The 27,568-nt window shown below is 40.3% G+C and overlaps 1 protein-coding gene across 4 annotated transcripts in view; it reads left to right on the top strand.

Annotated features, from left to right (window-relative positions):
* Positions 1–27,167, top strand: part of ccser2a (coiled-coil serine-rich protein 2a) — a 48,622-nt gene extending 21,455 nt beyond the window's left edge. The window contains exons 6-12 of one of the 4 annotated variants that reach the window (XM_039783664.1): positions 2,471–2,536; positions 2,681–2,800; positions 6,991–6,999; positions 7,922–8,068; positions 15,686–15,770; positions 17,712–17,751; positions 21,918–22,116. In XM_039783664.1, coding sequence (XP_039639598.1) covers positions 2,471–2,536; positions 2,681–2,800; positions 6,991–6,999; positions 7,922–8,068; positions 15,686–15,770; positions 17,712–17,751; positions 21,918–21,978 — 528 coding nt within the window. In that variant the 3' untranslated portion in view covers positions 21,979–22,116. Of the gene's footprint in view, positions 1–2,470; positions 2,537–2,680; positions 2,801–6,990; positions 7,000–7,921; positions 8,069–15,685; positions 15,771–17,711; positions 17,752–21,917 lie in introns of all 4 variants that reach the window. The other 3 variants (XM_039783666.1, XM_039783662.1, XM_039783663.1) reach the window with 3 other exon arrangements.
* The last annotated feature ends 401 nt before the right edge of the window (positions 27,168–27,568 follow it).

Genomic DNA, 27,568 nt, shown 5'->3' with positions numbered 1-27,568 from the left:
TGTAAGTATTTTGAATGTGCTGTACCAGCGTCACAGCAATTATTTAAGTTATTTGATGATCTAGGCCTCCTTCTCTTTCAATGCACAGTATGTTAATGGTGTTATGCATTATTAATTGCATTTGTATATGTATATATTTGTGCTTGTGTGAAACTGATCACTTAAAAAAGCGTTCTTTCTTTCTTTTTTTTATCAGTTTGAGAAATCCTTTAATGACAAGAAGAAATGACAGGGAAGGAGAGGAGAGAAATAAAAGTTGTCAGTAATAGAAATGTGCTCTTGCATATAAGATTAACACACAAAACCCACACTCCTACAAAACACACAACCCCATCTTGGAAATCGCGAAATGCACAGAGGCACAAGCACATAATACCACACGCTCTGTAAAATGAAATTATCTTGAATGTCTCGACTCAATTTACCCTCTACAGCAAAAAAGTGATATTTGCGTTTGCATTTAAATCAAATGTCTCCTTCAGATGTGTTTATTGTGCTCATTGCAATTAGTGAAACGCTTTGGCTAAATAGCCTCAAGAGGAAAACTATTTCTGTCAACCCATAAGTAACTCTGTTCTTAATTATGTTTTTTTTAGTATGATGTTGAGCTCAAGGCAGCACTGTAAAATGAACCTCCAGCCTTGCCGAATCTTAATTGATCTTTGCTTTTTTGCGCTTAGACGTTCAGACATGCTGGTTCTAACTGAATTATTCTACCTGACCTGAAAAAGGAGCAAGTGGGATGTAGTTTTGAAATGAGATTTATATTTAAAGTAGTTGACTGAATATTTATGAACAACAATTTAATAATTTTCCACAAAATGACAATTTAATTATTTAATAATTAGTAAAACGCCCAAACATTTGCTGGCTATAACTTTTGAAACGTTGAAATTCAATTTCTTTTTTTTTTTTCACTTCTTTTTGTGACTCTTGGCCAAATAAAATATGCTATTGTAAGACATAAGTTTGGGCTCTGATAACCTGTGATTGGCATTTGTTATTATTCTCGACATTGTAATCACCAAATACTTAATCTAACAGTAATTGGTAAAAATAATCAACGACTGTAATTAGAGTGTTGCACTGAATATTCTAGTCTATATAAGATGAAATATGGATCTGCTTTGGAAAAGAATTCACAAGTGCTGCTGTAATTTAAAGTGGCTGTATGTAACTTTCAGTTTGTGTTGATTCTAGCGGCCACTTTGGACAAAAGCAGTAGTGTTTTTACCATGCCTGCTGTCGTAAAGGTCTTTTCTTTATGGTGCTGTATTACTGAGTTAGTGTTACTGGGAGTTCATTTAGTTGCGATGAATGTTTTGCTCAGACAGAAAATCATTCATTTACAATAAGAGAATAAGTTACAGGTGCATCGTTGCATTTCAAGTGTTGCATACAGCTACCTACTTTGGATGTATCGTGAGCTAAAGCTGGTGTCACTGTCACTGTGTCACGAGCCAAAGCCCTAAGAGTTTGTTGTAGCAACCAACGTAATAATATCTTCGATTTATAGTGCATTTCATGAAACCCATTGACGCTTTTCACAAGTACAGGGGGACAAGGGAAAAGAAAATAGTAGACCAACACGGACTGAAAGGAATAAAACGTCTGCGCTAAATGGAAGGGGAACGTAATTTGATATAGGTGCTTTGTAAAGTCTTTTCATGAATGAAATAGACATATTACATACCTGAGGGCCAATCTGGGGTCTGTTTTGAGTCATTTACAATCCCGTTATTGTCTCTATCTGTTGAAAGCCCGTCTGAGATTTACTCTGAGTCTTGCCCGTTGTCTTTCACTGTCCCTTTTAGCTTTTAGTTGTTCTTTGTTTAATTTCCTTTTTCTCCTGTGATAGCCCTGACCCAGTATCAGTCATAACTACAACAGATAACTTCTAAAATAAAATTAAAATACAATTAGGCCTGTATAAATAAATCTCCTGCTATCTTTTTACCTGGCTGGATACACTAACACAGGCTGTTCCGGTGTTACAAAGAAATCTGTGACCCGTCAGAATGTGTTACTGTAGAGCCGTTCTACCTGCTGTATATCATTCTGTGACTTTGCTGGAAAAATCGGACCCGTACAAAGGTACTAACTACTAACTACAACTACTAACTATATAAAAAGAGCGTTCTTTTCACTGTTAGTCTCGTTTGGTGTTACAGGTCATTTATGATCATTAAATAAAAAATTACACAGTTTCAGAAACATTAAAAAGTTACATATAGTAACTTTAAGCAGCCTCTACAGACGTGTTTTTGTACTCCTATGAACTATGAAATACATTTATTGAATGTTCAAAAACAATCTTGGCTCTGCCTGAGGTATCTAGCATTGGTGGCTGACAGTTCAGGGTCATCAGAGTATATATGCTGAAGAGTTATTCCACTGTTGCGAAATATTGCTCTTGAGGCATGCCTAAGGCAATTGTCATTGATCCAGTTCACTGTGTGTTTGTTTCCAGCTTGAGGATACCGACTCTCCAGCAGATGTTCCTGAAGAGATTGAAGACAATACCACTGTATCACAGGTAAGAAACTTTACCTCCGGGTTATAACAGTGATTGATTGTATATGTATATATATATATCTATATATAGTGTTTGTTTTTCTCCAGTTTCCTTTTGAGGTAGTGTACTACCGCTACAGTATACTGTATGTGTGTGTGTTTTCAGTTGGAGGAGCTGATTAAGGAAGTGCAGGTGCTCAGAGAGGAGCTGAGGAGTCGAGACAAGACCATTGCTCAGCTCACATTGCAGTGTCAACAGTTACAACAACATCAGCGCAAACAAATTGTGAGTTGGTGTGAACAGGACTGATACAAGTGTAAAGTCTGAAAAGGGGAATGTATACTATATGGGGGGAAATAGTTACAGTGTAACCATTCAATTCCAGCAATACATTGTCCCCATATATTACATTTGGGACTCTGACAGACATTAAACAGAGTGTAGGGCACGCTGCCCATCCAAAAACCTTCTACAGGTGCCGAGTCAAAACACAAATTGAAGGCCAAAGTCTGACAAAGGATCTGCACCCTGTACTGATAGCTCCCAGCAAATAGGTTTGCCAATGCCTGACAAAGATCTCTGTTAGATCAAAATGTTGCTCTGTTAAATTACATTTGATGGGAGCTATCAGTACGGTGTGCAGATCTTTTTTACGTCTGACTTTTGCTCTGACAGCAATGACACTAGTTGATATTTCATGTAGGTACAGTATGTGAGTGCTTTCTACTGTTGATATCTGTTTGGTGTTTTAATGGTATTAAGTATAGCATTTTAATAATGAGTCATTCGTGGGATTAGAAACAGACAAGATCATCGCTGAGAGGGTTGGCAGCTTGTGTAAATCACAAATTTGCCCCAAAGGGAAACAGATGACCCTTGACTTAGATAAGGTAAAAAAAAGTGTATAAAGGCAAAGCGTGAAAAGAAGGAATAGAGCGAACAAGACAGAAGTAATAATTTTCTATAAACATAATCACCCTGTGGTTTGTAACAAATTGAAGACAGAGAGGGATTGATAAAAACACAGTGGCAAATTTTAAAAGAATGGATTGCAACCGCTGTCGCAAGGTCCAATTCAATAAAGATATTGCGCTTATGATATTACATATACAGAGCTAACAAGCCCATAAGGTTTTGCAGCAGAGTGCAATTTGCCCCCTTTTTGCATCTAATTGCAATTATCCATGCGGCAAAGTATAAATATTGCCTTTGCACCAAAACCGCATTAGGCAGATCAATGACAGAATGAGATTTACAGACTGCGAGCTACAGGTCGTGACCGACAAGGTGCAGAGGTATTTCTCAAAACTTCAGGCAAGGAATTTAAATGTGACAGAGATAAACAGTATTAGGGATTTTAAATCCCAGTCTGTCAGTGCTTTTGGTTTTTTCAAACGCAAACCTTCAGACTGTAAAAGAAGATGGCATTGAAGTGGCATGATTGGAAGCAGAGGACCCCCCCTTATAAATGCGCTTCATTACCAACAAATCTCTGAAGACGCTAATAATTTCACTGTAACTGCGCCTGGCTATTTGCGCTGAGCTTTCTGAATTGGACTGTTTTTGCAACGAGGCTCATTTGCATAGAAATGGGCCAATTTTGTGCAGGTTTAGTGGCCACAAAAGCAACGCAGTCCTTTTGTTAATTCACTCTACAGTGTGATACATGTACTGTTCAGCTTTGTAGTGAGTCAGTGAAGACTGACTGTAGTACTCTTTATCATATGTGGGAGTTCAGTTTCTGCTCAGTATGTTGCTGGACTCCCACATGCACTCCACTGTGTGTACTTGCACGGTAAAGACTGCCTACCAATAACCTCCGTTCTGTTCACTTTTAGCTGGCTCCATCTCCACTCTAACATTCATTAGTTTCTTGACCATGCTCGCTTGTTAGCCAAACAACCCTATGTCAGGCTGACATTATTCAAATCCCAGCTGTATCGAGAAATACCAAAATGTCAAAGCCAGGTCTGTCCTCCATCCTCACTGCTGCATACTTTCCCTCCAATTGGAATTAGCACCCACCCACAGCACGTTCTTCAGCCAAGAACAATATTGTTGCACCGTCACCCACAACAAGCAAAGTATATGTACACATATTTTCAAATCTTTGCCTGACATTAATGGTTGTAGAGGCTGAAAGAGTGAAGATTTTTGGAAGAGTAGAAATAAGATAAGAGGGAAACAGAGATATTTGTTCTGCTGACTCTGTCTTGGAAGAACTAACTAACTAACTGGGTCCCCAAAGTTAGGTTAAAGGGGCGCTATGCCATTTTGGCAATTTCTTTGCTGTTTTCTTTTTCTTTTTGCTCGCAGGTTTCTCTATAGAGCTCCCCCTACAGCTTCGGAATAGATATTTGGCAACACTGTTGTAAAACCTCGTTGGCGACTCCCCCCCTCCTCCCATCTTCTCCCTCTTGTCATGTGCATTTGTTTTCAAAGAAGCCGGTGAACGCACGGAGCCATGTCCACTGAGGTAGACAGAGCAAGCTAGCTAGTAAGCCCATAACAGACAGCAATCATAATAAAACCCTTTACAGACAATAGCAAACATGCTGAGGTCACAATAACAGGAACTATAAAGATTACAGACAACAGAGTTTATCCCAAAGATACTTACAAGTGCAACAGCAAGAACATCAGGTCAGCATCGGATTTGCAGGTTTGTCTCAGTTCTCCCCATTCTGAAAATGCAGGTCCGATGTTTACTCGTGTCTGACTCCTCACTCGGTCGGTCTGTTGTTTCCTCTTACTCTGTTCCTCTGACAATGCTTTCCTAACTTTCTGCTTGTTTTTTGCCGGCTCAGCCATGACCATAGTGTGAAAAACTCCATCGCTACCTTGTTCTTATAGCTAGCCGGTTCGCAAATTTAAAAATCCCACTATGGCCACGTCAAGACCCGCCCTATGAAGCAGCTCGATTGGTTGGGGTTAGGCATTTGACCTCGAGTGGTAAAGGTTAGGATAGCAGATTGGTCAGGGATAGGACCTGCACAAATGGGGTTACGTTACCATGAATGCCTGGCCAATAAATGCTATTGAAGGGCGGGTCTTGGCGTGGACATAGTGGGATTCGTAATATCGCAGCCGCTTCCTGTATGTGTGCAGTGCCGTAAAGCAATTTAAAATGCAGTACTTCCTGACACTGAGGCCGGCGGCTCGCCGGTCCAAAGTTGCAAGGGTGTTTTTCTGCTCACAGGCGCTAGGGGGAAGTGAGACGATCACCATTCAACCCAAAAAAAGTCATATAACCAATGACTCCGAAGCTGTTCAGTTAAGATAAATTAAGCTAAAAAACTGCATAGTTCCCCTTTAAAGGAAGGCTGAAGATGATTTGTATTACCATGGCCTCTGATGTCCCTGCAGGACAGGATTAAACAATGAGGATCAGGCTTGGATCAGTTCAATGTGCTGAAAAACATTGAATGTTTGGTTGTGAGAAAATACCAATTAGACCCACACTGATTCAGAGGCCAGTTCACATGATATCTAGAATTAGAAAGCCAAAGGCGGCTGCACCTGCTGTTTGGTTACGAGATAATATTACAGTTGGTTAAGAGGCAGGTATACAGAGGGAGGTGAAGTGTTACAGAGAAACTGCTGAGAGACAGAAGTGGGGAACAGTTGACTGAATTGAACATAATGGAGTAATAAGAAACCTATAGAGTAGCTGTGTGCGGCGGGGAGAAAGTCTGTTGCAGTATGCTGCATGTGTTTATGTGAAGGACTAAGAGGAGAGAAAATGAAAAAAATGGGACAGAGAAAAGTGGAGCTTTCAAAAAAAGAAAACTGATTTCTCAGTGTGTTGAGGCAGACTGCTCATGATTATGCGCTCATCAAGTTTGAGCTGCATTGAAGTTTTTACCAAAGCTGGAAAAACTAGCAATTTTTGTCATTGTATTTGTATATTGTACATTGCTCTGCTATTTATTCACATAAGAAAGATTATATGAGATTTAGTTCTAAATTCTTACAACTACAATTATTTAATGCACATCATCAGCTGCTCCGATGTTTAATTCAATATTAGATTGAGTTAATAGTTAATAGTAAAGGCTTATACTGTGAGTTACATGTATTACTCACATCAGTTAGTCAGTCAAAGTGGTTTTAAAAAGGAGGTAATTGTCTGTGAACATGTGTTTTAACAAAATGTCAGTGAGTTTAATTTACTGCAGGATCTTGAAATGACCATGTAAAGGTAATTATAGCTATTTACAACCTGAGCCTGATGTGTCCATCATGCCTGTCAGTTTGAAACAAAACTGTGTGATAATCTGTTGACTCACAGTTTTCTTCCACATTCGGTCTAAAGAAGTGGAGATGCACAATGATATTTCATTGCTTCGGCATAAAAATATTAGATTTTTTTAAGAAGACGTCAATTATTTTGTAAATTTATAGTTTCTTTGTTTATTTATTCATGTTCTTGTTTATAACATCTGATACTTCTCTTTTTTCATGCTCTTCTATAGGCAGGCAAGGCAAGGCAATTTTATTTATATAGCACATTTCAGCAACAGTGCAATTCAAAGTGCTTTACATAAAACATTAAAACACAGTTAGAAATTAATACAAAATTAAAAACAGAATACAGGAATAAAATTCACAGTGCAGTACAATGAATAAAAAAAAGGCAACGTCAAAAAGATAGGTCTTCAGCCTTGATTTAAAAGAGCTGAGAGTTGGTGCCGACCTACAATTTACTGGGAGTTTGTTCCAGATATGTGGAGCATAGAAACTGAAAGCTGCTTCCTTCTTTTTGATTCTGATTCTGGGGACGGCAAGACATCTGGGTGGTTCATAGTTCACAAGCAGATCCAAAATGTATTTTGGCCCTAAACCGTTTAGTGATTTATAAACCAGCAGAAGTCTTTTGAAATCTATTCTTTTAGGCACAGGAAGCCAGTGTAAAGACTTCAGAACTGGAGTGATGTGATTCACCTTCTTGGTGGTAGTGAGGACCCGAGCAGCAGCGTTTTGAATCAGCTGCAACTGTCTGATAGATTTTTTAGGGAGACCTGTAAAGACACCGTTACAGTAGTCAAGTCTACTGAAAATAAAAGCATGGAGAAGTTTTTCCAAATCCTGCTGAGACATAAGTCCTTTAACCCTTGATATATTTTTAAGGTCGTAATAGGCAGACTTTGTTATTGTCTTAACGTGGCTATATATCTAAGTAGATATGTATGGACATTTCAAGCCTTTTAAGATTTAAAAGTTTAATTGATTTGATTGATTTTACTTTGCAGAGTGACAAGCTTATTACCAGCATGAATGTAGACTTAAGAAAATGTGACCAGGTTAAACATAAGATAATAGTACAACATACACTGTATATATATATATATATATATTGTGTAATAAGCTTTTATTTCATTGATTTATTTATTCTTGCCCCCTCAGTCTGCTCAAGGACAGCCGGTCAGGTGTCAGTGCCACCACCAGAGGGCTCCCACTTCACTACGACATAGTGACAGACAGATGGACAAACAGATTCAGCATCAATATGACAAGGCCACACAGACGTACTGGAGACCACCAAGCCATGCTGTGAGTGTAAAAATTAACCGCACCCATAACAGCACTCCTGAAGTGCTCACGTTAGTTTTGCAAAACTGGATTTCTAAAATCTGTAACTGGTTTAGAATACAATGTGTGTGTTTCACCTAAATTCAACAATTATCAATATATTATTATATATCAGAGCTTGCCTGATGTAGTAGTACACATCTCAGTGGGATACACTGGTGACCAAGTACATGTGTGCAGTATGTTGCTGAGTCACTCCACTGAATTCATTCAGCCAGTTCCCCATTTATCTGCTGCCTCTCTCAGACCAGCCATGTCTGAATTGTTGATGACTACACCATGCCCCCTCTATGGAATACAGTTTATTGGGTTGTCAGTGGGCTTGTCACTCTGTCTCACACTCTTAATACCCAGATATCACACTGAACAGGGAGTTGTGAGGCAGGTGTTGATGTTCGAGTGACTGAGAAAGAGAAGATTAACGGGTTGGAGGAAGAGAGAGAGAGATTCATGGGAGGAAGGAAGTAGACAGAGAGAGAGACAGAGAGGTGGAAGATGGATATATATGTGTTCAATGTGTTCAGCATCATGCCACAATAGCATGCTGTGTGGAAGCCAAGTATTGATTCAATAGCAGGAGTGCCATAGGCAGGGTGCCTAGTAAACACTCCCCTAATTGACCTGCTCTCTGCCTTCAGTGCTTTCAAACAGAGAGCTAATAAATATGGTTGTAATAAAGGTGGGGCAGGCACATCATAACTGCTGTATATGTATAATGTAAAATACAATGGTCAAAATAGCTGCTTTTAGGTACAGCAGCACACGTGGGGAAATTCACTCTATCATTAATTCATTTTTAAGTGCTTAGAACGACAGTACATCTGTGAGCAGCCAGCTGTGAGCACTCTTCATTTGTTCCTTTTTGAATAAGCAGTGTTAAGGTTAATTATGGTATGCATGACACACACACACACACACACACACACACACAAAGAGGCAGAAATAAACAGTATGAGGTTACATAGAGAAAATAATTTAATAAACAAATGATACCAAAGAGATTTCCAGGGTTATTGGTATAATTGTAATAATACATTACACCACTAAGGCTGTCAACAGTGGTGAAAAAGTATTTATCAGAAGTATATGTTATTGTAGCACACATAAGCCACGGAGAAAAAAGTGAAGGATTAAACGGAAGAAAGGTCCCTGCTTACCGCATACGGTTTAACAGTTGCTATGGTAACCATCAAAGCAGGGCTAGCTGTGCTCGATGGGAAGCATCTCCATGGTGGGAACATCTACCTGTGACCTGTAGCGCCTGGTGTATAATAACACACTAAAACACAGCAAGATTGCTTTGCTGTCCATTCTGTCTACTCCTGTTTAAAGATATTTTTTTGGTTTGCCACCTTCCTCCCTTTTTTCTCCCTTTAATCTACAATACTATGTCCTCACCAGGGTGGACACTATTTCCTGCACATTTTGTTGCAGCGCTGTGGGAAAGAGCAAATTATGCTAGTGGCATTGTACTTTTCATGCAGTTGCTCTAAAAGGTTATCTGTGAGTTTTTTGTTGCGGTTAACAAGAAGGTAAGAAGTAAAGAGAGCACAGAGTAAACAAATGGCAGAGAGAAGAGGGATGTTTCTTATTCTTACTTTTAGATGGTATCAAAGCTCTTGGTATTGAACTAGGTTTAGCACCTTCAGCAAGCCCGGGCTCGCAGTGATTTTCAAACAATGCTTTGCTTTCATCTCTTGTGAAATCTTTCAATGTGTTTTTTGGAGTTTGTCTCTAGCTATATTCCTTTACACTTGGCATTTTTTTACACACAAATATTATTTTTCCATTCCATTGTTTTTCCCCACTTTCATGTTCATAGAATCTTTATTTCACTTTTTAGCACTTCTCCAACACACACATGCACACATTCATACTCTATACTGCTGTCATCTTTATTGTTTTTTCCCCCCTCTTGCTCTTTGAAATGGCCTTTCCTGTTGATGTTTTGCTCCTGTGACATTTAAAGTGATGCTGTATCAGAGCCATAGAATACTGGAGTAGCTCTTGCCCTCTGATTGTATTTTTTGAGTGCTCAGCTGAAAGGATCAGCCAAGAATAATTTTGATGTCAAAGGCCAGTAGCTATAATCTTTTTAAAGCTTTAATGCTGATATCTAGTTGCCTTATCAGTAGACCACAGGGGAAAGGTGCACCCTGGTTCTGGGAGGTTCACAGTTGAGTCCTTGGCTGAGTCTTTTCAGCAACTTGAACATGAATTTAGGAGAAATCTCACTGTGGTTTAAACTCAGATTAAGAGTATAACAAAAGAGAAAGCTTTTGGCCTATGACTCTTGGACATTAGCCTGACTAGCCAGCCCCACATCAAGATGTTGGGTCTGGGAACTCACCATTGGCAGGGCTCAATCCGATGGGCGGGATAAACGGTTGTCTTTCAAATTCCCTCTGCACTCATAGCCAACCAGATCAACGCTAGTTGATAGATTAAACTTTTGCCGTATCCGGTCGGCAAAACTCCGAACACATCTTCCTTCTTTAAGAATGACTTCAGTGCTTAACTCCAAGTCTTCCAGAGTCGCGGCTAAAGCCGATTCGAAAGACTGCTGTTCGCCAGCAGCAGCAGCAGCCATCTTCTTTGTTTTCAAGTAGCAGGGAATTCACGCGGAACTGTCGCAACTCTGCCGTTCTTATGTTAAGCCTGCCAACCGACTCTATACCGATGTGATTGGCCTGACCAGAATTTGGTTTTTCCAGCTAGCAAGCCAACGGAGAGTTGCTAGACTGACCCTGGATGCAAATTACATTTGCTGCTGCTAGGGTGCGTCTAGATTTCTAGGCTACTTGGACATGGCTATTTAGGGACATTTACTTTTTATGTGTACATTATACATGCATCTTCAAGCTGTTCATATATTCTCCTCAAAAGAGCCATTTATGCCCATCACTTTTCCTCGGAACCAAACCATTGTGGGCTATTGCTCTGTAGGCTGCTTTAACCAATATCACTGTTTGTGATGAACTCATCCCCTAACTTAACTAAGTCTGTAGGAAGACTTTTGACCCATTTTAATCGGTTTACAATCCAATTTTTTGTCCAAAAGCATGCTCAGAGAAAGAAATGTCTAATAATATGGCATGAGTATATGTCTGTCACTTTACAAGACACAGAAAAATAGTTGACACACTTGTCGCAGCAAGACATCTTGTCGTGTGTCACTGAAAATGACTAAAATCTCACTTGTAGAAACATACTCTTCTCATAGAGCTCCTCAGAGCAATCACAGCAGCAGAAATGTTTTCTGTGCCTCCTCTGCATTTGCAACAAATAAACCATGAGTAATTTCAAGATGTAGCACAATAGAAAACTGCGCAGCCCTGTGTTTGTGTGTGTATCTGTTTATGTTTTTGTTTTGAGAGACCCTGATTGTGTGTGTGTGCGTGTGCGTGTGCGTGTGCGTGTGCGTGTGCGTGTGTGTGTGTGGGATGTGCCACATGCATCTCTTGTACTCAAGTGTGGGGCACACTCAGTTTGACTGAACAATGAGTTCAGCAGACTGAGGACCGGGGAGCCGACCTTGTTAATAACCCAGATAAACAAACGCGCAGATGAGCAGCAGCAGTTAAACAATGGCAACACAATAGGCAGTGTTTCATCAATGGCAGACAGAGAACATAATTACAGCTACCCTCCTACTACCTCTCATCTTCTTTACCTCCTGTTGTCCTCTCACACCCCAACCTTCATGTCTTTTTATCGCTCCTGCTCTTTCACTTATTTCAGTCTTGCTTCAGTGATTTTTTTCATTCCCCCTGTTTTTGTCTGTCATTCTTTCTTTGACATTACCTCTCTTATTCTTAGCTCAGATGTAATTAGATTAATTTGCTGTCAAGAGAGAGAGAGAGAGAGAGAGAGAGAGAGAGAGAGAAGCTTTAGGTTTTGCCCTCTCTGATCATGACATTACCTCTCCACCCACAGGCACACCATCACACATGCGTTAATACACAATGCACAGCAGTCATCACGGACAGGTGAGGATTTAATTGCCAAAGTCTGTGAAGTGAGACACTGTGTCCAAACCTGAGGTATTAGCTGTAGCAAACCACGAGAAGCTCTGTGTAGTGGATTAGGGGATTAGCATCATGGTTTCTTTTAAATACTGTTGTTATTTGATGAAAAGCTTGTAGGCTCACAAAGAACAACTTTTACTTGACTTTTTCAAATTCTCGTTCAACTTTGCCAAGTTTTGCCATCTTCTTTTCTTTGGGACATTCTGCCATAACACAGAGCAAGTTTAAGCCTTTAGCTAGCACCTATCCTTTTATGTACAAGCCTAAAAATGGTTTTGGTTACACGTGATCCCAGTGTCTTCTGAATTACTGTTCTGTCCTGAATGCACTCTTGTTAAAAAATTCAAAAAAATAAACACAACTATTGTCACAATGACTTTGGGATCTTGAAATGCTTTACACTGATACATATTGAGGGTTGGTACTTTTAAATAAATGTATTGTTAGTAACATTTTAAGTACATATTTAACCTAATGCTGCTTGGGGTAGAATATATATTATATTACTGCAAAGAGTATTGCACCTGCTCCCTTAAAATATGCTGCCATATTCCATGTGCACTGCAGTTCTTTTCACTGCTAACTACTGTTGTCCCTGCGAGTGCTGCAGACAGACAGGTGCTTCCTCCACTACCTTGTGAGCTTTACCAGGAGTGTAATGCTGGTAGTTTAGGCTATTTATCCCCATTGCCAGGACCATATTTCAGCCCCACTGTACAGGCAAGTACAACCAGAAGGCGTTGTGAGTGCAGCAACAAGGAAGAGAACCCTTGCTGTGGTCCACTTGTGAACACTTGTGTTCATTTGAAAAAGCCAGAAGTGCTACTACCAGGCATCAAAACCAGGGTTTCTGTAGCCTATGGTGAGCATGAAATAAAAAAAGTTTTGATGAAATTGATGGAATATGAAAAACTTTTATATTTTCACAATTTCTCCCTGACCTTGTAAAGCTCTGTTAGCCCTTCATTGGAGAGTCTTGGAGAGCAATGGAAACTGTAAGAAATTGACAGGCTAAGCTGCTGCTGTAGTCTAATAAAGCTGTCAGAATCGTGTGAGAGCCCCCGACGTACCCTCTTGTTCTCACCGCCCAAGTTTTTCCTCTCTGCAAATGAAGCCTCGACAGGAGGCTTCTGCCAAGACCTCCCGCTGAAGCAGTTGTTGGTGTTCAAGGAAGGACATGGACGAGAACAGATCAGGGGAACTTATTCCTCCCCCCTCTAAACGCTCTAGGAGGGCTCTGAAATAGCTTGGGCTGGACCTATATCTGTTCCTTCTTCCCTTTGACAGATTCAGTGCTTCTCTCTTCTATAGTGGAGTCCTAATTGAGCAGCAGCCCTCACCACAACTGAGGAAAAAAAGTAGCATTTGATAAGATTTTAGTCCGTCTGTCTGCTTAACGTGATGGCCCTGCTGCCCCTTCACTTTGCCTCTCCCGATGGGGGCCAGGGATCATTGAATTGCTTGACCTGAAGATATGTTTGGTATCAATAAAAGGGCTTGTGTTCTTTCAGGTAGTGCACAGAGTTACATATGCTGGTCAAACTAAATGCTCAGACAACAGACTGCATAATGTGACAAATGGAGAAAGTAGAACATATAGACAGAGAATGTGTTAAGAAAGTGGGCTGAAATATGCTATTTAGGTAGAACAGTTGCAATAAGCCACACATTCAATGATTCCAGTTGTCACATTGTGCCTCAGTTAGATGCCTATGGATTTGCCACCTTCTGTAACTAATTATACTCTTAAGTGTGAATTTATCCTTGCCAATCATCTTACTGTGTAACCCAAGACCGATTATTAAAAGGTATTAAAGAGACTGACACATATCTTCAGCATATGCAGTAGACATACATCAGATAGAGATGGCATCTCAAGTTTATGAAAAATCCCCCCACTTCCCACCAAAAAAAAAAAAAAAGATGGGTGGAAAAGTTGTCCTTTACAGTATCACAGTATATTTTGCATTGCCTATGATGTGGTGCTCTTCTACAAAGGATTGTAGAGTTGGCACTAGGGATAGTTGATAATAGATTTTACTATATTTATGTAAAAACAATTATGCAGGAGGAAGAAATGGTTTCCAGAGTGGCCCTGGGAGAAACAAAATAAAGACAATTAAAAGTCTCCAGGTAGCGAATGTTTTATAGGATAATGAGTATGATATTGTGTAGATGCTCTTGGTACTTTAGGTTTCCATATTCGTCCTTTTACCAATAATCTGGGTGTGATTTTTGACAGTGCTTTTACATTTGACAAACAGATTAGTTTTGTTATTAAAGCCAGTTTATTCCGGCTGAGACTTTTGGCTAAGGTCAAGCCCTACCTGCTACGCAAAGACTTCGAAAGAGTCATACATACGTTTTATTACGTCTCGATTACTGTAACTCTTTATATGTTGGATTGGATCAGTCATCCCCCCGGTTACAGTTAGTCCAGAACGCAGCAGCTCAACATTTAACCGGGACCAAAAAGCGTGACCACATTACACCAGTTTTGGCCTTGCTCCACTGGCTTCCTGTCTGTTTCAGGATTGATTTTAAAATTGTATTGCTTGTTTTTAAGATTTTAAATGGGTTGTCGCCTTCTTATTTATCGGAGCTTTTACATGTCCACACACCTGTCAAAGTACTGAGGTCTTCCAATCAGATGCTCCTCGATGTGCCCAGATCCAGGTTAAAAAATAAAGGTGACCAAGCCTTTGCAGTGGCTGCTTAAGACCCACTACTATTCGTTGGCTTTCAATTCAAGTTGAGCTTTGTCACTTTAGGTTTTTGAGCTTGTTAAGCACTTTGGTAAACTATGGTTGTTTTTAAACGTGCTATATAAATAAAATTGAACTGACCTGATCTGAAAAATACACATTATGGTGGTAGGTGTGGAAAACAATGTTTTGCTTCCTGTTTGGATACTTCACAATTCCCTATTAACAATAGCTTAATAGCTCATATGATGTGGTGGATAACTTATGTGTATACATTACTCTTTTTTATGTGTGTTGAACATTTCTGAACATTTTGACCAAATGAAGACTGGGACCAGACGTGTCCATTTAAATACATACTCCAAATATGAATTTTCGAATTATTAAATTGTGGGAAAATGGGTTCATAATTGTGTGGAAGACCTCTATATTGTATATTTCAATTTGAGGGAACAATAGTGTTGCTATAAAACAGAATGGATCCTGCGTTGAATATTTCACCCAGTGTAAACATCATATACAGTATTACTGTACGTTTGTTGCTTCAGTGAATAGTTGAAACGAGCCGATATAGGATATTTATGATACTGTCAGACATTGTTGGGAAAAAGAGTATTTTTACTCAAAGGGAAATCAAACATACGTGTGCACGTTTGCCTGTGTGTGTTTTTGTGTGCTGTGTAAATTGGGCTATCCATCCTCATTAACAGTGTGTTTATGACTGTGAGTGTGTGTTTATTATGTTGGCATGTTTCTGTGTGTGTGTGTGTGTGTGTGTGTGTGTGTGTGTGTGTGTGTGTGTGGGTACGTCATGCCTTTTGTCCTTTGTGTTTTTCTCTGCGTAGGGTGTGCTGCCCACCCCTTTGCTGTCCCCGTGGCAGCCACAGCACCAGGGCTTGACCCGTACCAGCATGCCCCAGCGCAGACAGAGTGAGTCACTAACATCCTTTGCAGCCTCTTCTCTATCTTTTCCTAACACAACTTATCCATAGGTCTGTAAATAGTCTGAAAAAACTGACTTTATCTCCAATTTAAACCCTTTAAACTACTGAAAGATCTTTGTTTAAATTAGCAGAGCCTTTTTTCACTGTGCAGTTATAGGAAGATTTGTATGTCAGTTTTAGATTACTTTTAGTAACATGCAAAATAGTTTTACTAAACACAGTCTGACTTCTTGTCCCATAGCAATTCATTTTCAGATGTCGTTTTCCCATAGCTTCAGTTCTCTTTTATTTGCTGTGTTCAGTCAGAAAGTAGCTGACTTTGGCGACTTTCTAGAACCTTTACTTTACTCCCCTAAAAAATAATATATCTACCATAATTTGCAGTAGGAACAATGTTAATATATAATGTAAATGAATGATATAATAGTTCCCTTAACAGAGGATGTATCTTCTACACATGACCATAACATGATCTTTGCTTTGGATATAAAAATAAAATTTGCAACATTTGCCTGCAGACTAAGAGGACAGGTCTGCCGAAACAATGACCGCACAGTCACAGCAACGGTGAATTCCACAACAAAGCTTGGTGACACTTTACTTGAAGGTATCTACATAAGAGTGACATGACACTGTCATGAACATGTCATAAACATTATAAACAAGTCATAAACGTTTATGACATAACGCTTCTTTTAGTAAGTGTCATTCTGTTTTTGTCATTACAAGTTACGGTTAGGGTTAGATTTGGGTTAAGGTTAGGGTTTGTGGTTAAGGGTTTTCATTTTTTGGCACTGGCCTATTGATCTGAAGGAAAAAAGCTAGATGGAGGTATGAGGGGGTCAGAAAGGGTTTCTATTGAGCAGTGGGCAGATGGACTGGTAGTGTAGAGGCAACTCTGTTTCTCCAAACCCGGGGGACCGGGGTACGAACCCCAGGCAAGGCACATCCACTGGACCGTAGGACAGAGGAAAAACAACGGGTCTAGGGCTGGGCTGAGGTCCGGGTGTCCATTTTGGGAGGGGATGGAAGGGGCGCCAGAGTGTTTGAGGTTTAACCGGAATGGGACTATGAACAGTTAGAGTGAGTTAGAGTTAGGGTTAGGGTTCATGTGTCATGACACTCTTATGTAGATACCGTCAAGTAAAGTGTTACCCTAAGCTTTTGTATTATGCTGTGCTGATGAGGTAGCAAGTAGGAGAGGCAGAGAAAGATAATGACATTGGGTAAATAGACTTCAGAAAATACACATATGTGAGAGAGCGAAGAGCAAAAAAACAAAGAAAGAAACAAAGAGAAGAACCCACGCTGTGTTCTTTTGATCTAGCTCGGTGTGGATCAGCTTTGTACCAAGAGGGAGGGTGATGTATATCTCAGGTTATTTCGATCTTAAGTGCACCTATGTTTATAGACTGTTTCGCCAATATCAAAAGAGCGTCTGTACAGTAGGAGAAAACAGTACGAGGAGAGGTAATGACACTGAAACACAGTGGAATATAGTCGTTATGCAGTTATATTTAGATATAAGAATGCTCTGACCTCCCTGGGAGCAAAGAGTTCTTGCCAGTAATGAAGGTTTTCAGAATAGAAAATAGAATTGGACTCTTCACACAGGTGCCGCTGAATGGAGGATGCAGTAATTATATTTTGCATTAAATTGGTTTGTTTGTTGAACTAATGTGTGACCTTTTCTTGCAAGCATGGGCTGGGTGTTAATTCTGGATTTCAAATTTCTCAACACCAACAAGTGTCTGTCTTACAAGTCTATGCCACCACCATTTCACTCTTTCTCTCTGTCCACCCTCTCTCTCTGTCTTTTAACCCTTTATTCTCCTCATCTCTGCTCTCCGTCACTGAACAAATTAAATTGAATTTCCCATGTTCTCTCTTCTACCTTTGCCTCCCCACACATAATGCCTATGACCAGGAGTGGAGCACCTAGTGCAGTACTTCACTGACACAGCGTGGTACAGTAACGTTTCTTTAACATGCAGTCAACATGCTGCCCCCACCTCCTGCACGCTGGGCTGGGGTTTGGCATCATGAGGCGCGACTGAAGCATGCCCTTCTACATCTGTGTCTGCATGCTTTGCGTTGGATTTTCAGTTGTTTTAGAGTTTTGATCTGATGTATCTGTACTTTGAACGTTGGTCCACTCTTCTTAATGGAGGTCAGAGTGATACTTCTTAACTTTTGGTCATTTTTCATTTTTTTCACATTTCATTTTTTTTTTCATCGTTTTTTTGGGTGTCTTTTCAATTTGTTCCATCCTTTCAAATTAAGTATATAGAAAGAGGTATGCATGCATGGGTACATCTCTCTGTGTGGATTTGTTTTTCTATATTTTATTCATTGAAAAGGTGCTTTATTATTCTAGGTGTTCACCTTGAAGGATTTGGATGAAGTGTATTGGAAGGAATAACATTTAAGAAACCCCTTATGTTATGGGACGTGAATGCATATTACTGCTGTCCTGAGCAATCGCCTTTATTCTGACTCCCCTATCAAAGCAGTTAAGCACAGCAAGCAACACAAATCAAAGTAATCACACAACCTCTGCTCTCACACTATGTCCACTGCTTAAATTCAAACATGATTCAACTCACCATTTACACAACCACATATATTAAATGATACCACAAAGTTAATCTAGCTTTGAAATGGAGTGCTACCATATTGCCACTCTGATCTGCTTATGTGTTGCAATCACCTTGTCTTCTGACAGACATAACGGGGTTCATTTACATCCTTATTCAAATTCTTGCATGTTGCTTTTCTAATCACGCAGCTATTTTTTACTGTGAGAGAGGCTGGAGATGAGATCGGTTCTTGTGGGCCCTGGCATCTTCCAGATGCTTCAAATGTTGCGTCTTTCTTGGTTAGAAAGAACATTTCTATTCAAGTGATAGCTATCATTAGTGAGCTGAGATATTTACTTCTTGGCAGTGGCTCAGAATGATTGCTGCTAATTATTTGTATCTGTAACAGGCAGCTGTAGATGCCAATAATTATTGACTTACACCCTGTAGATACTGCATGTTGCTAGGCTTCTTCCAGCTGGGCCAGCTATAAATATATCCACTTGACGCGAACCTTGCAATTAAAGGTATCATATATTAAAAGTAGTCTTATGAGAATGGACATTTTAGTTATTTTTTTATTTTTTTTTAAACCATGAACCACATTGTCCAAAATGAAAATTAGTACAAGGCATGTATCTATAATGATGATGTCCTATTAATGTAGTTGATTTACTTCATGACACATTTATTTTGATTTTGAACTGAGTCAGTAGGGAGTGCTCCCAAACTGTATCACAAAAACAACTGTACTGTATGTCAAAGCAAAAAAAAAAAAAAAAAAAAAAGGCTTAATAACATGCTCATGATTTGAGTGACAGACTGATCAAAGCTATTGTAAGAAGCAACAGTACATTCTTTATTCAGAAGATTTAAAATTGCATGCAACAACAAACTGATACTGGAGGTGGACAAGGTTTTTGTAATAGGCTGGAGGACACATTGTGGCAGGGGACCAGGAGATGGAGCTGTGGCCTCGGACATTGACTCCCACTCTGAATATAAATGACTGATGGTAGAAACAGGCAAAGCAGCTTGACCTGCACAGCTATATATTCACATCTTCTGAGATCTTCTTACTTTCAACTCGCAGATGGTATGTTTTCTGCAAAAACTGAGTTCATGCTTTAGATGGTTTCAGGTGAATTTATATTATTAGGTTCAGTTCAATGGACCGATGGAAAAAACTGGTGGTGGTAAAAACTGAAATGCTGTCAGTATGCTCACAGAATCCGGCTCAAACTAAGTATTCTAAAATAGGAAATGTCAGGACGGATTTTTATATATGTTGAGGTCATAAGCTGTTCAGAAAATGTACTCATATACAGTATAAAATATTCATATATAGTTCAATCTGAGCAACTCTGCTGCTGGTGGTTGTTTGGTACCGTTGGCCTTGTATTCTGCTGCTTATCTGGAAACGTGGTCCAGAATAGTTATTCTAAACAAGGTTAAAGTTATCTTATGACATTATACATCAACCGAGCATATACTGTAGTGGTACCTCTTGTAAAAGCAAAAAAGTATCTTCATTGCTTTTTTAAAGTGAAGCTGTTATGCAGAAATTATGAATTCTTCAATCTAAAACAAATAAAGCACGTGCAGGGAATGGACAGATATCATCATATATCAAAACACTTCACAATCGTACAATTAAAGCAATCCAACCAATACAGGAGTGTTGAAACTAGGGCTGTCCCAAACGATTATTTTTTAAACAATTGATCTAGCGATTATTTTTTGATTAATCTAACGATTCATTTTTCAATTAGCGATTATTCTTTCAATTAGCGATTATTTTCCCATTGCTCAATTATTAACAATTTACACAAAACAAATTTCAATAAGGTTCAAATCTCTATTTATTAAAATTGTTTAACACTGCACTGTTTAAGTAAATTGTATTTGTAGTGCAACCTGAAGAGAGATGTAGGCTATTAATCCAACAACCAAATAAAGTCACTTTCAGGAGGAATACAAAAATAAAAACTTAAACAGAGCAAGTGCAAAAAGAGTAGCCTGTATTTGATTTTTTAACAGTAGTAGGTAAAATGATGAATAAGCTCTTGATGCCTAATGTTAAGTCATAGCGGGGCATTAAAACAAATCAACGGACTAACGTACCGTTGGGCTACTAGTGGGGACACATTCCGTGTCACTATGTTGATAATCGCACACGTCTACAGTACACGTCGTGTCCGGGCCCGGCCCGGCCCGACACATTAACTGGAATTATGAGCCCGAGCCTGATTTTAACCCGACAGTTTTTTAATACGTGGGCCTTTATAACTGACATTATAAAGGACTCGTGAGATATCTGAAACAATCTGGCCTGGTTGCGCAATTATGAAAGACAGTGCTACAGATGGGGGAGACACGATTTTAGCACAGTTTACCTCACACTCAAGTCAGTGCAGGACATATATCCAGAGCTACGGGAGAAGCTGGAGAGGCATAGCTTTCTCCCCACCCAATTAGGCTAATAAAGTAATGGTTAAAAAAACACAAATACTTGATTAAGGGCCCGGCCCGGCCCGAGGATAGTGGCGGGACATATGGGCTCGGGCAGAGAATCTAAACTCCACTTGGGAGGGAAAGGGACAAAAAGGTGAGCAGAACTTACGGTGTTTTGCTGCTGTTTTCCTGAATCAGGGATGCATCTTACAAAGTCTACAGACTACCACGTTGTTGTTGGCATTAAGAGTAAAATACTCCCACGCTTTAGAAGACCATGTGCGAGCCTTGTTCTCAACGTGAACTTGCAAGGAATCCATACTTGCGCTGTTGCTGGAGGCAGCCGGTTATTTATAGATTTCTACGCGTCGACGCAAATTATTTGTGTCCCAGTCCCAGCCCTAGTTGAAACAAATGCTGTGTTATTAAGTCATAATGAGTTTTTGTCGTGTCTGTGTTAGAGAAGTGTTAAGTCAACTCTTGTTGAATCAGTTTGTTGTGTTGTATAATTAGCAGCTCTCTAACACAACAAATATTAAACATAATGAGCTTCACTGTTGCAGGATTTTGTGTTCATACCCTGTATGTCTCCTGGTGGAGGACAACACCACGGTTGGTCTATATTTCATGTGGTTAACGACTCAGCATGTTCATACACGGGCAGCAGGCATCGTAGCTCTCAGTTTGAATGTTTTGAAGCACCTCTGCAGCAGCGATCACAAAATGAGTCAAATACTTCAGTAGATCCCAGGCACTCACATGGCAAGGTTATTCTCTGCTTGTTTTTAAGTGCTGAATCAGGGCTTCCTCTGTGACTTTGCCTCGCTCATTCTAGGAATAGTTGAGGGGCTGGCAGTGGAAATAGGCTGTTATTACAACGTAAATAAACAAGTCAAAGGAAAGGCAGAATTTTCAGTTTGCCTTTTGATTCAGCAGTTCCTTTGCAGCAGCAACATATTCAAATGCCTGGAGAAATTTTAAATCCAGCCATTTCTGGGACGTGGTAAAAAGAAGAGTTGTACCTCATTACACTGACTGTTCATGACTATTTTATACCCATTTAAAATTATATATTGATATGTCTTTCCTCTTTTCCGCAGCCTCAAATACTACAGCCTTTCAACCCCTGCCTCAACGAGCACCTCCACCAGGGAAGACTAGTAAAAACTCCCCCCACCGAGGGCCACAGTGATCTCACAAGGAGTAGATCAGAGGAAGGAATGCATATAGACGCTAACCGTCCTCTTGAAGACCTTATGGCAAATGTGTCTGGGCCAGCACACCCCGATGAGATGAGTCATCTCCTCAGCACCAACCTACACCGGCCAGGCTTTGGGGCTCCGCAGGGGGTAATTGCCAGAGACAGTCCGGCATCAGCAGCTCAGTCTGCAGCAGAGCATGAACGAAGAGCCCCTGCTGTGATACCGCAGAGCTCTGTCACTGCTAAATCTGCTGGTTCGACTAGCCCTCGCATGCTGCAGCCTCCTCGCCTACACAAGCGTGTGTCTCTCCCTTCACTCAAGCCAGGGGGCACTGGTGGCTTTGCCTCTCTGAAGACTGGGTGTTCCTTAGGGCCTCTGGCTAACCACATCAAGCAGCTGCCCCCTCCATCTAGAGGCCTTCCCTGCTTTAATGCTGGACCCCAGGTTCAGGCTTCAAGTCTATGTCGCGCTTCACTGCTTCAGCCTCGCAGAGCATCAGAGCCTTGCAGGTTTCCAAGGTGCTCCCACTCCAGCCTGGAGGAGCCCGATCAGGGGACTCTCAAAGGCCCTGGGTCAGCAAAGATCCTGATCCCTTTGAGTCGCTCATGCCTCCCCAAGCCAAAGATTCCCTGAGGAGCATAAACACAGCCATCAAAACTTAAAACTGGAATCCCTCTGACATTTATATTCATCCCCTTCTCTCCCCAGCCATAATAACTGTGTGATTGTTTCACCTTTTGAGTGTCAGAGGAACATAAACTGAGCTGATTAACCCATATAGACTAGTCAGGGACTGCCTGTGTCGTTGACATCGGTATTGTGACAGCTGTATTGTTTCTATATTAGCATCTACAACTCCAGCCTGACTAACTGATTGAAATATAGTATATAGCAGGATCTTATCTTCACAACAATCCATTGTGGTAAATAGTAAAATAGTTTTCAGATTGAGGGGAATTTTATGGAAGTTTGCAAGCCATGCACATGAATGACGCTGATCCAAAAAAATGTTAAAATTCAGAGAAGTCAGCTTTAGTTTGGTTTTATAAATGTCCGCTGGCTAATTTTAAAAGTCTTGTCCTCACACAGCTGTGCCCTCTGACACACAGGTGCATTTGATTTTAAACATGGAGGTGACATGAATGTGACCTTTGCATTGTAATAGAAGGCCAAGGGGAAGATGGAGGCAAAAACAAGAAGTGAGAAATAAAATAAAAAAAACAGAAGTGGAATGGGGGGGGGCTAGACTGAAAAACTAATTTGTCAAAGTTCTCTGGAGCTGTCACTCCCAGAATGAAAGTGTGTGTGTGTGTGTGTGTGTGTGTGTGTGTGTGTGTGTGTGTGTGTGTGTGTGTGTGTGTGTGTGTGTGTGTGTGTGTGTGTGTGTGTGTATGTGTGTGTGTGTGTGGGGGGGAAGTGCATACATGTTTTTAGTTACATCCTGGGTGAACCTTTGAACCAGCACATATTAGCAAAAGGGGTCTCAGACCTTCTGTGTAAATGCAACTCAGATGTAATTATAGTCTTATAAAAATAATACCATGCTGGTGGTGGAGATATTATTTAGAGAAACAGTGTGCAAGTGAGGAATTAGGTTTTATACCGTAGCGGAAAAGAGCAGTGTAATAAAGCACTCACACACTGTGTGTGTGTGTGTGTGTGTGTGTGTGTGTGTGTGTGTGTGTGTGTGTGTGTGTGTGTGTGAGTCTGAGCTGTTGTCGTTTTTCCCCGTCTCTCTCCTCCTCTCGCTCTCTTGCACATCACTTTGGGAACATCAAAGGTATTAGTGTGGTATTTTCAGGTAGGGAGCCTTTGGGGCTTTAGTGGTGTTTCTGTGGGAGTTTTTCAGAATTGTGTTTATCTCTCCTTTGCGGAGCCCTTTTGCAGTCAAATGCTTCCGAAATGTCCCCAAACGGAGAGCAGCAGTGTGTTAAAAAGGCCTTCTGACAGCAACTCTGCTCTCTTCTCTGTCACGCCGCGTGACCGCTTGGTGTATGCCTCTGGCACTGTCCGGTCTACTGCGTCCAATAATGCACCCTACATAGACAGAGTGAGACAGAGAGAGATAGATACACATAGACACATCACACACATACACATCCGGACACAAGTTACAAGTTACATGCACAGGAGCTCTGACAAAACTGAAAGAGACACGAAATGCAAAGGGAACACACACACACATCAGTTTACACTTCCCAGTAGCCAAACAAGTGTGTCTACATACACACTTTGAATTCTACAGCAAAGTGCTTACAAGAGTGTTTGTGTTGTTTTGGCAGCTCTCACAAAATGAGCTTCCAAATACACATTAATCCATCTGTCCAGTGTAGACAAGAAAAGGTGGTCCCTAGATTACCCTGGAAATGGGTAGAGGCTGGAAATGTGGATCCATGTGGCTGATAACAAATGTTTACCTGTTGGATGGTTCAGCATTGTGCCAAACCAGCCAAGCAGTCAACACTGCTATGGGAAGCCAAGAAAAACCCATTTATTTTAATGAAAACAGAGACAGAAAGATGCACACACAGGATAAGAAAGAGGAGTTTAAGGCAAAGAATAATAGATGTAGAGATGAAATAGTGAAGGTGCTATGATCAGGAGAAAACCTTTCTGCTTGTGAATGTTTGTCATAAAATCTTGTGAAGGTGTATATAAGAGAGGAGAGGGACACAAAATACATAGCATGTCTGTTTGTGTGCACTGTGGTCCAGAGAATAGCCTCAGCTGTGCCACTCACTGCTTAGTAATCCCAAACAGGAAATCAATGTTGCCTGCTGTATGTGTTTGTGTGCCTGTGTGTGTGTATTTGTGCATCTCCAGACACCTCTGGCTGCCAGTGTTTCTCTTTGTGTGTGTGTGTGTGTCTGTGAGTGAGTGAGTGAGTGAGTGAGTGAGGAGTGAGTGAGTGAGTGAGTGAGTGAGTGAGTGAGTGAGCCAAAGGCAAACCCATGCCAGGGCAGTGACATCCTTCTCTCCCTGTGCTGTATTCCCTATCTCCAAATCAATATCCCTGCTTAGTTTAGCAGTCAAGCCAATCAGTCTTGCTAGCTATGCTATAACAAAACCACAACTGGGTTCTCTGTAGCAACTCGGATCAATTCTAATGCAGGATCTTGATTCACTTTTTGTCTCCATAAGACTCACAAATTATTAGGCCGCATTGCACAACAGGAAAAGGGGCCAGGTTGTTATTATTATTACTCTGAATGGCACAGGACTACATGTCAGCAATCATCTATCTCTAAAGATGTTTTTGTGCAATACGATGAAGATGCACACCAAACTGACACATTACTTGACTTGTAACCAGGAAGTCTACTAATATTTACAACATAGTAGAGTTACCGCAAAAAACAAAACACTAACAGTGACAAACCCACAGATAATCCTCACCTACTGTAACTCAGCAGTTCCCCTCAGCTCCTCGGAGCGTTTTACGACCTTTTAGCTTGTTGATATTTTTACAGCTCACGACTTTACGGTTTTGGTTCACTCACATCAATGTGTATAATGACTCCAAATGAATGCTACATATCTACTGAATTAGTAAAAACTGTAGCTACTGTTTGCTAACACATTTGCCATTAGCTGCTTCCAAGTGGTGAAAAGAAATCAGTTAATGCTGGTTTAAAACCACCAGAAGGAGCAGTTGTTTCCTAGCCACCTCTATCTGCTCCTGATGGTGGTTTTAAAGTAAAGCTTAAACTTGCAAACATGCCTTTCTCTATTTTTGAGATAACTCTACTAAATATTTAAGTCTAAGTTTTTTGACTTGTGGTTTAGTATATTTGTTGTCCAAGCAGCGACAGACACGGTACAGCCCATTGATGTCCTTTTACAGTATGTTAAACTCCGCCACTCAAGTGTTACATTTGTAATTTTCAGCATAGCTAAATTTAAAAGTGTGCAGATAAAGCACACATACCGTAGTGTAGCTGTTCATATTTTCTTCCCATAATATGCAAGGTCACTGTATTTATCACTTCGTAATCTCCAGTATCAGCTGCTTTCAGATGTTGAGCACTAGCTCCAGTATACTGTGCAATATTGTTTGAAGCAAAAACATGAGGGAACGCTACACTATGTATTTAGCTACCTTTTATGCAAATGAAAGAAAAGCAAATTAAGCTTTTTGAAAATTCTGATCCGAGCACTTTAAATGACATTAGTTGTTGATGCTGAATGAACATTAAACTGGATTTAGAAACTACTTGGTTTCATAGTACCTTTTGATTTATTATATTCTTTATTTTTTCCCAGCGTTTCTCACTTTGCAAATGTAATCGTATTTTTCTAGGAAGCCATGTGAGACAGCAATAAAGGTTGAACCAAAAAATCTGATAAGGGTGTTTCAGCTAATCATCTGTTAGTACTGAAGCAAATGGAACTTTGTCACCTTTTACCATGTTTCTTTAATATGTTGTTTCCATCACAATTGCTTACATGTTAGACCAGTAACCTCCAGACATGTTTACACTGAATGCTTAAAGCTTTAGTGCGTAACATATTGATATTAATGAACGTCCGTTACATTCAAGCCATTGCCAAATAAGTTGCTACAAAGCTAATTAAGACTATCAGCTCCAACTCTCTGTGTATTTCTCAGTATGGCTATGTTCAGAAGATTGTGTCGTCCGATGACTTTCCCCTGCAGAAGCTCCAGTGAAGATAATGACCTCTTCTGAAGAGTCCATCATGCTTTTTTAATCCTCTGTGTCCTCCTTGCATACTAGCAACTGCGTGGAGGAGGGGTGGGGGGCGCATGCACGATCACAGAAGGCTGTATCATGTGGACGTGCCGACAGTGTTGTTGTCATTACTTAGAATTACTCATGGGGGAGACCGAAACTACGCACTATAGCTTTAAGTGTAGGTCAATGGAAAAATGTTAAACTTCCGAGCAGAAGATGGGGCTGGGCTATCAATGAGAGGCCACAGGTGAAATCCCTGGTCCTATGGTGGTAGGTACTACTTTGAAAGTCAATGCTATTCATTGTCCTGGATCATAGACCCTCGCCAATGCTTACACACAAACATAAAGCTGCGGACCTCAGTTCAAAATGAAAGAGAAACCTCATTCTTTTCCTTGTTTACACTGTCTACTGGGTGAATTTCTGTGGAAATAAAGTATGATTGTGAAACTAATGTGGTTTTGTCTGATGTTTTGTTATTTTTATTTTTTGAATAATAATCACCCCTTTTTTTCTTCTAATTTTAACAAACTTCAAAGGCACTTTTAATGGAAATGTAAGCAATGTTCAGGCCTCTTAAAGGCTTCTTTTAGGACCTAAAGCAGAAGGCATTTACCTTCTTGTCAAATAAACGAAACTAAGTAGCATAACTCATCTCTATTCATTACAAACTATGCCGCCTCTGTACACCTTGCATATAGTCCACTTACTAATGAGGTTACATGCTTCAGAGACGATGGGTGGATAACAGCCTGCCAAGCGAAAGGAGTAGTGTGACACTGTCATTAACATAGAGAAGTGGGAGATGGAGTGCAAAAGGTTTTCTTTTGAAAGGAAGCCAGGCTCTTTTATCAT

This window comes from Perca fluviatilis, chromosome 19, assembly GCF_010015445.1.
Source record: "Perca fluviatilis chromosome 19, GENO_Pfluv_1.0, whole genome shotgun sequence".
Taxonomy (NCBI): domain Eukaryota; kingdom Metazoa; phylum Chordata; class Actinopteri; order Perciformes; family Percidae; genus Perca; species Perca fluviatilis.
Note: the sequence above shows the minus strand (reverse complement) of the source record. Positions and strands in the feature narration are given on the sequence as shown.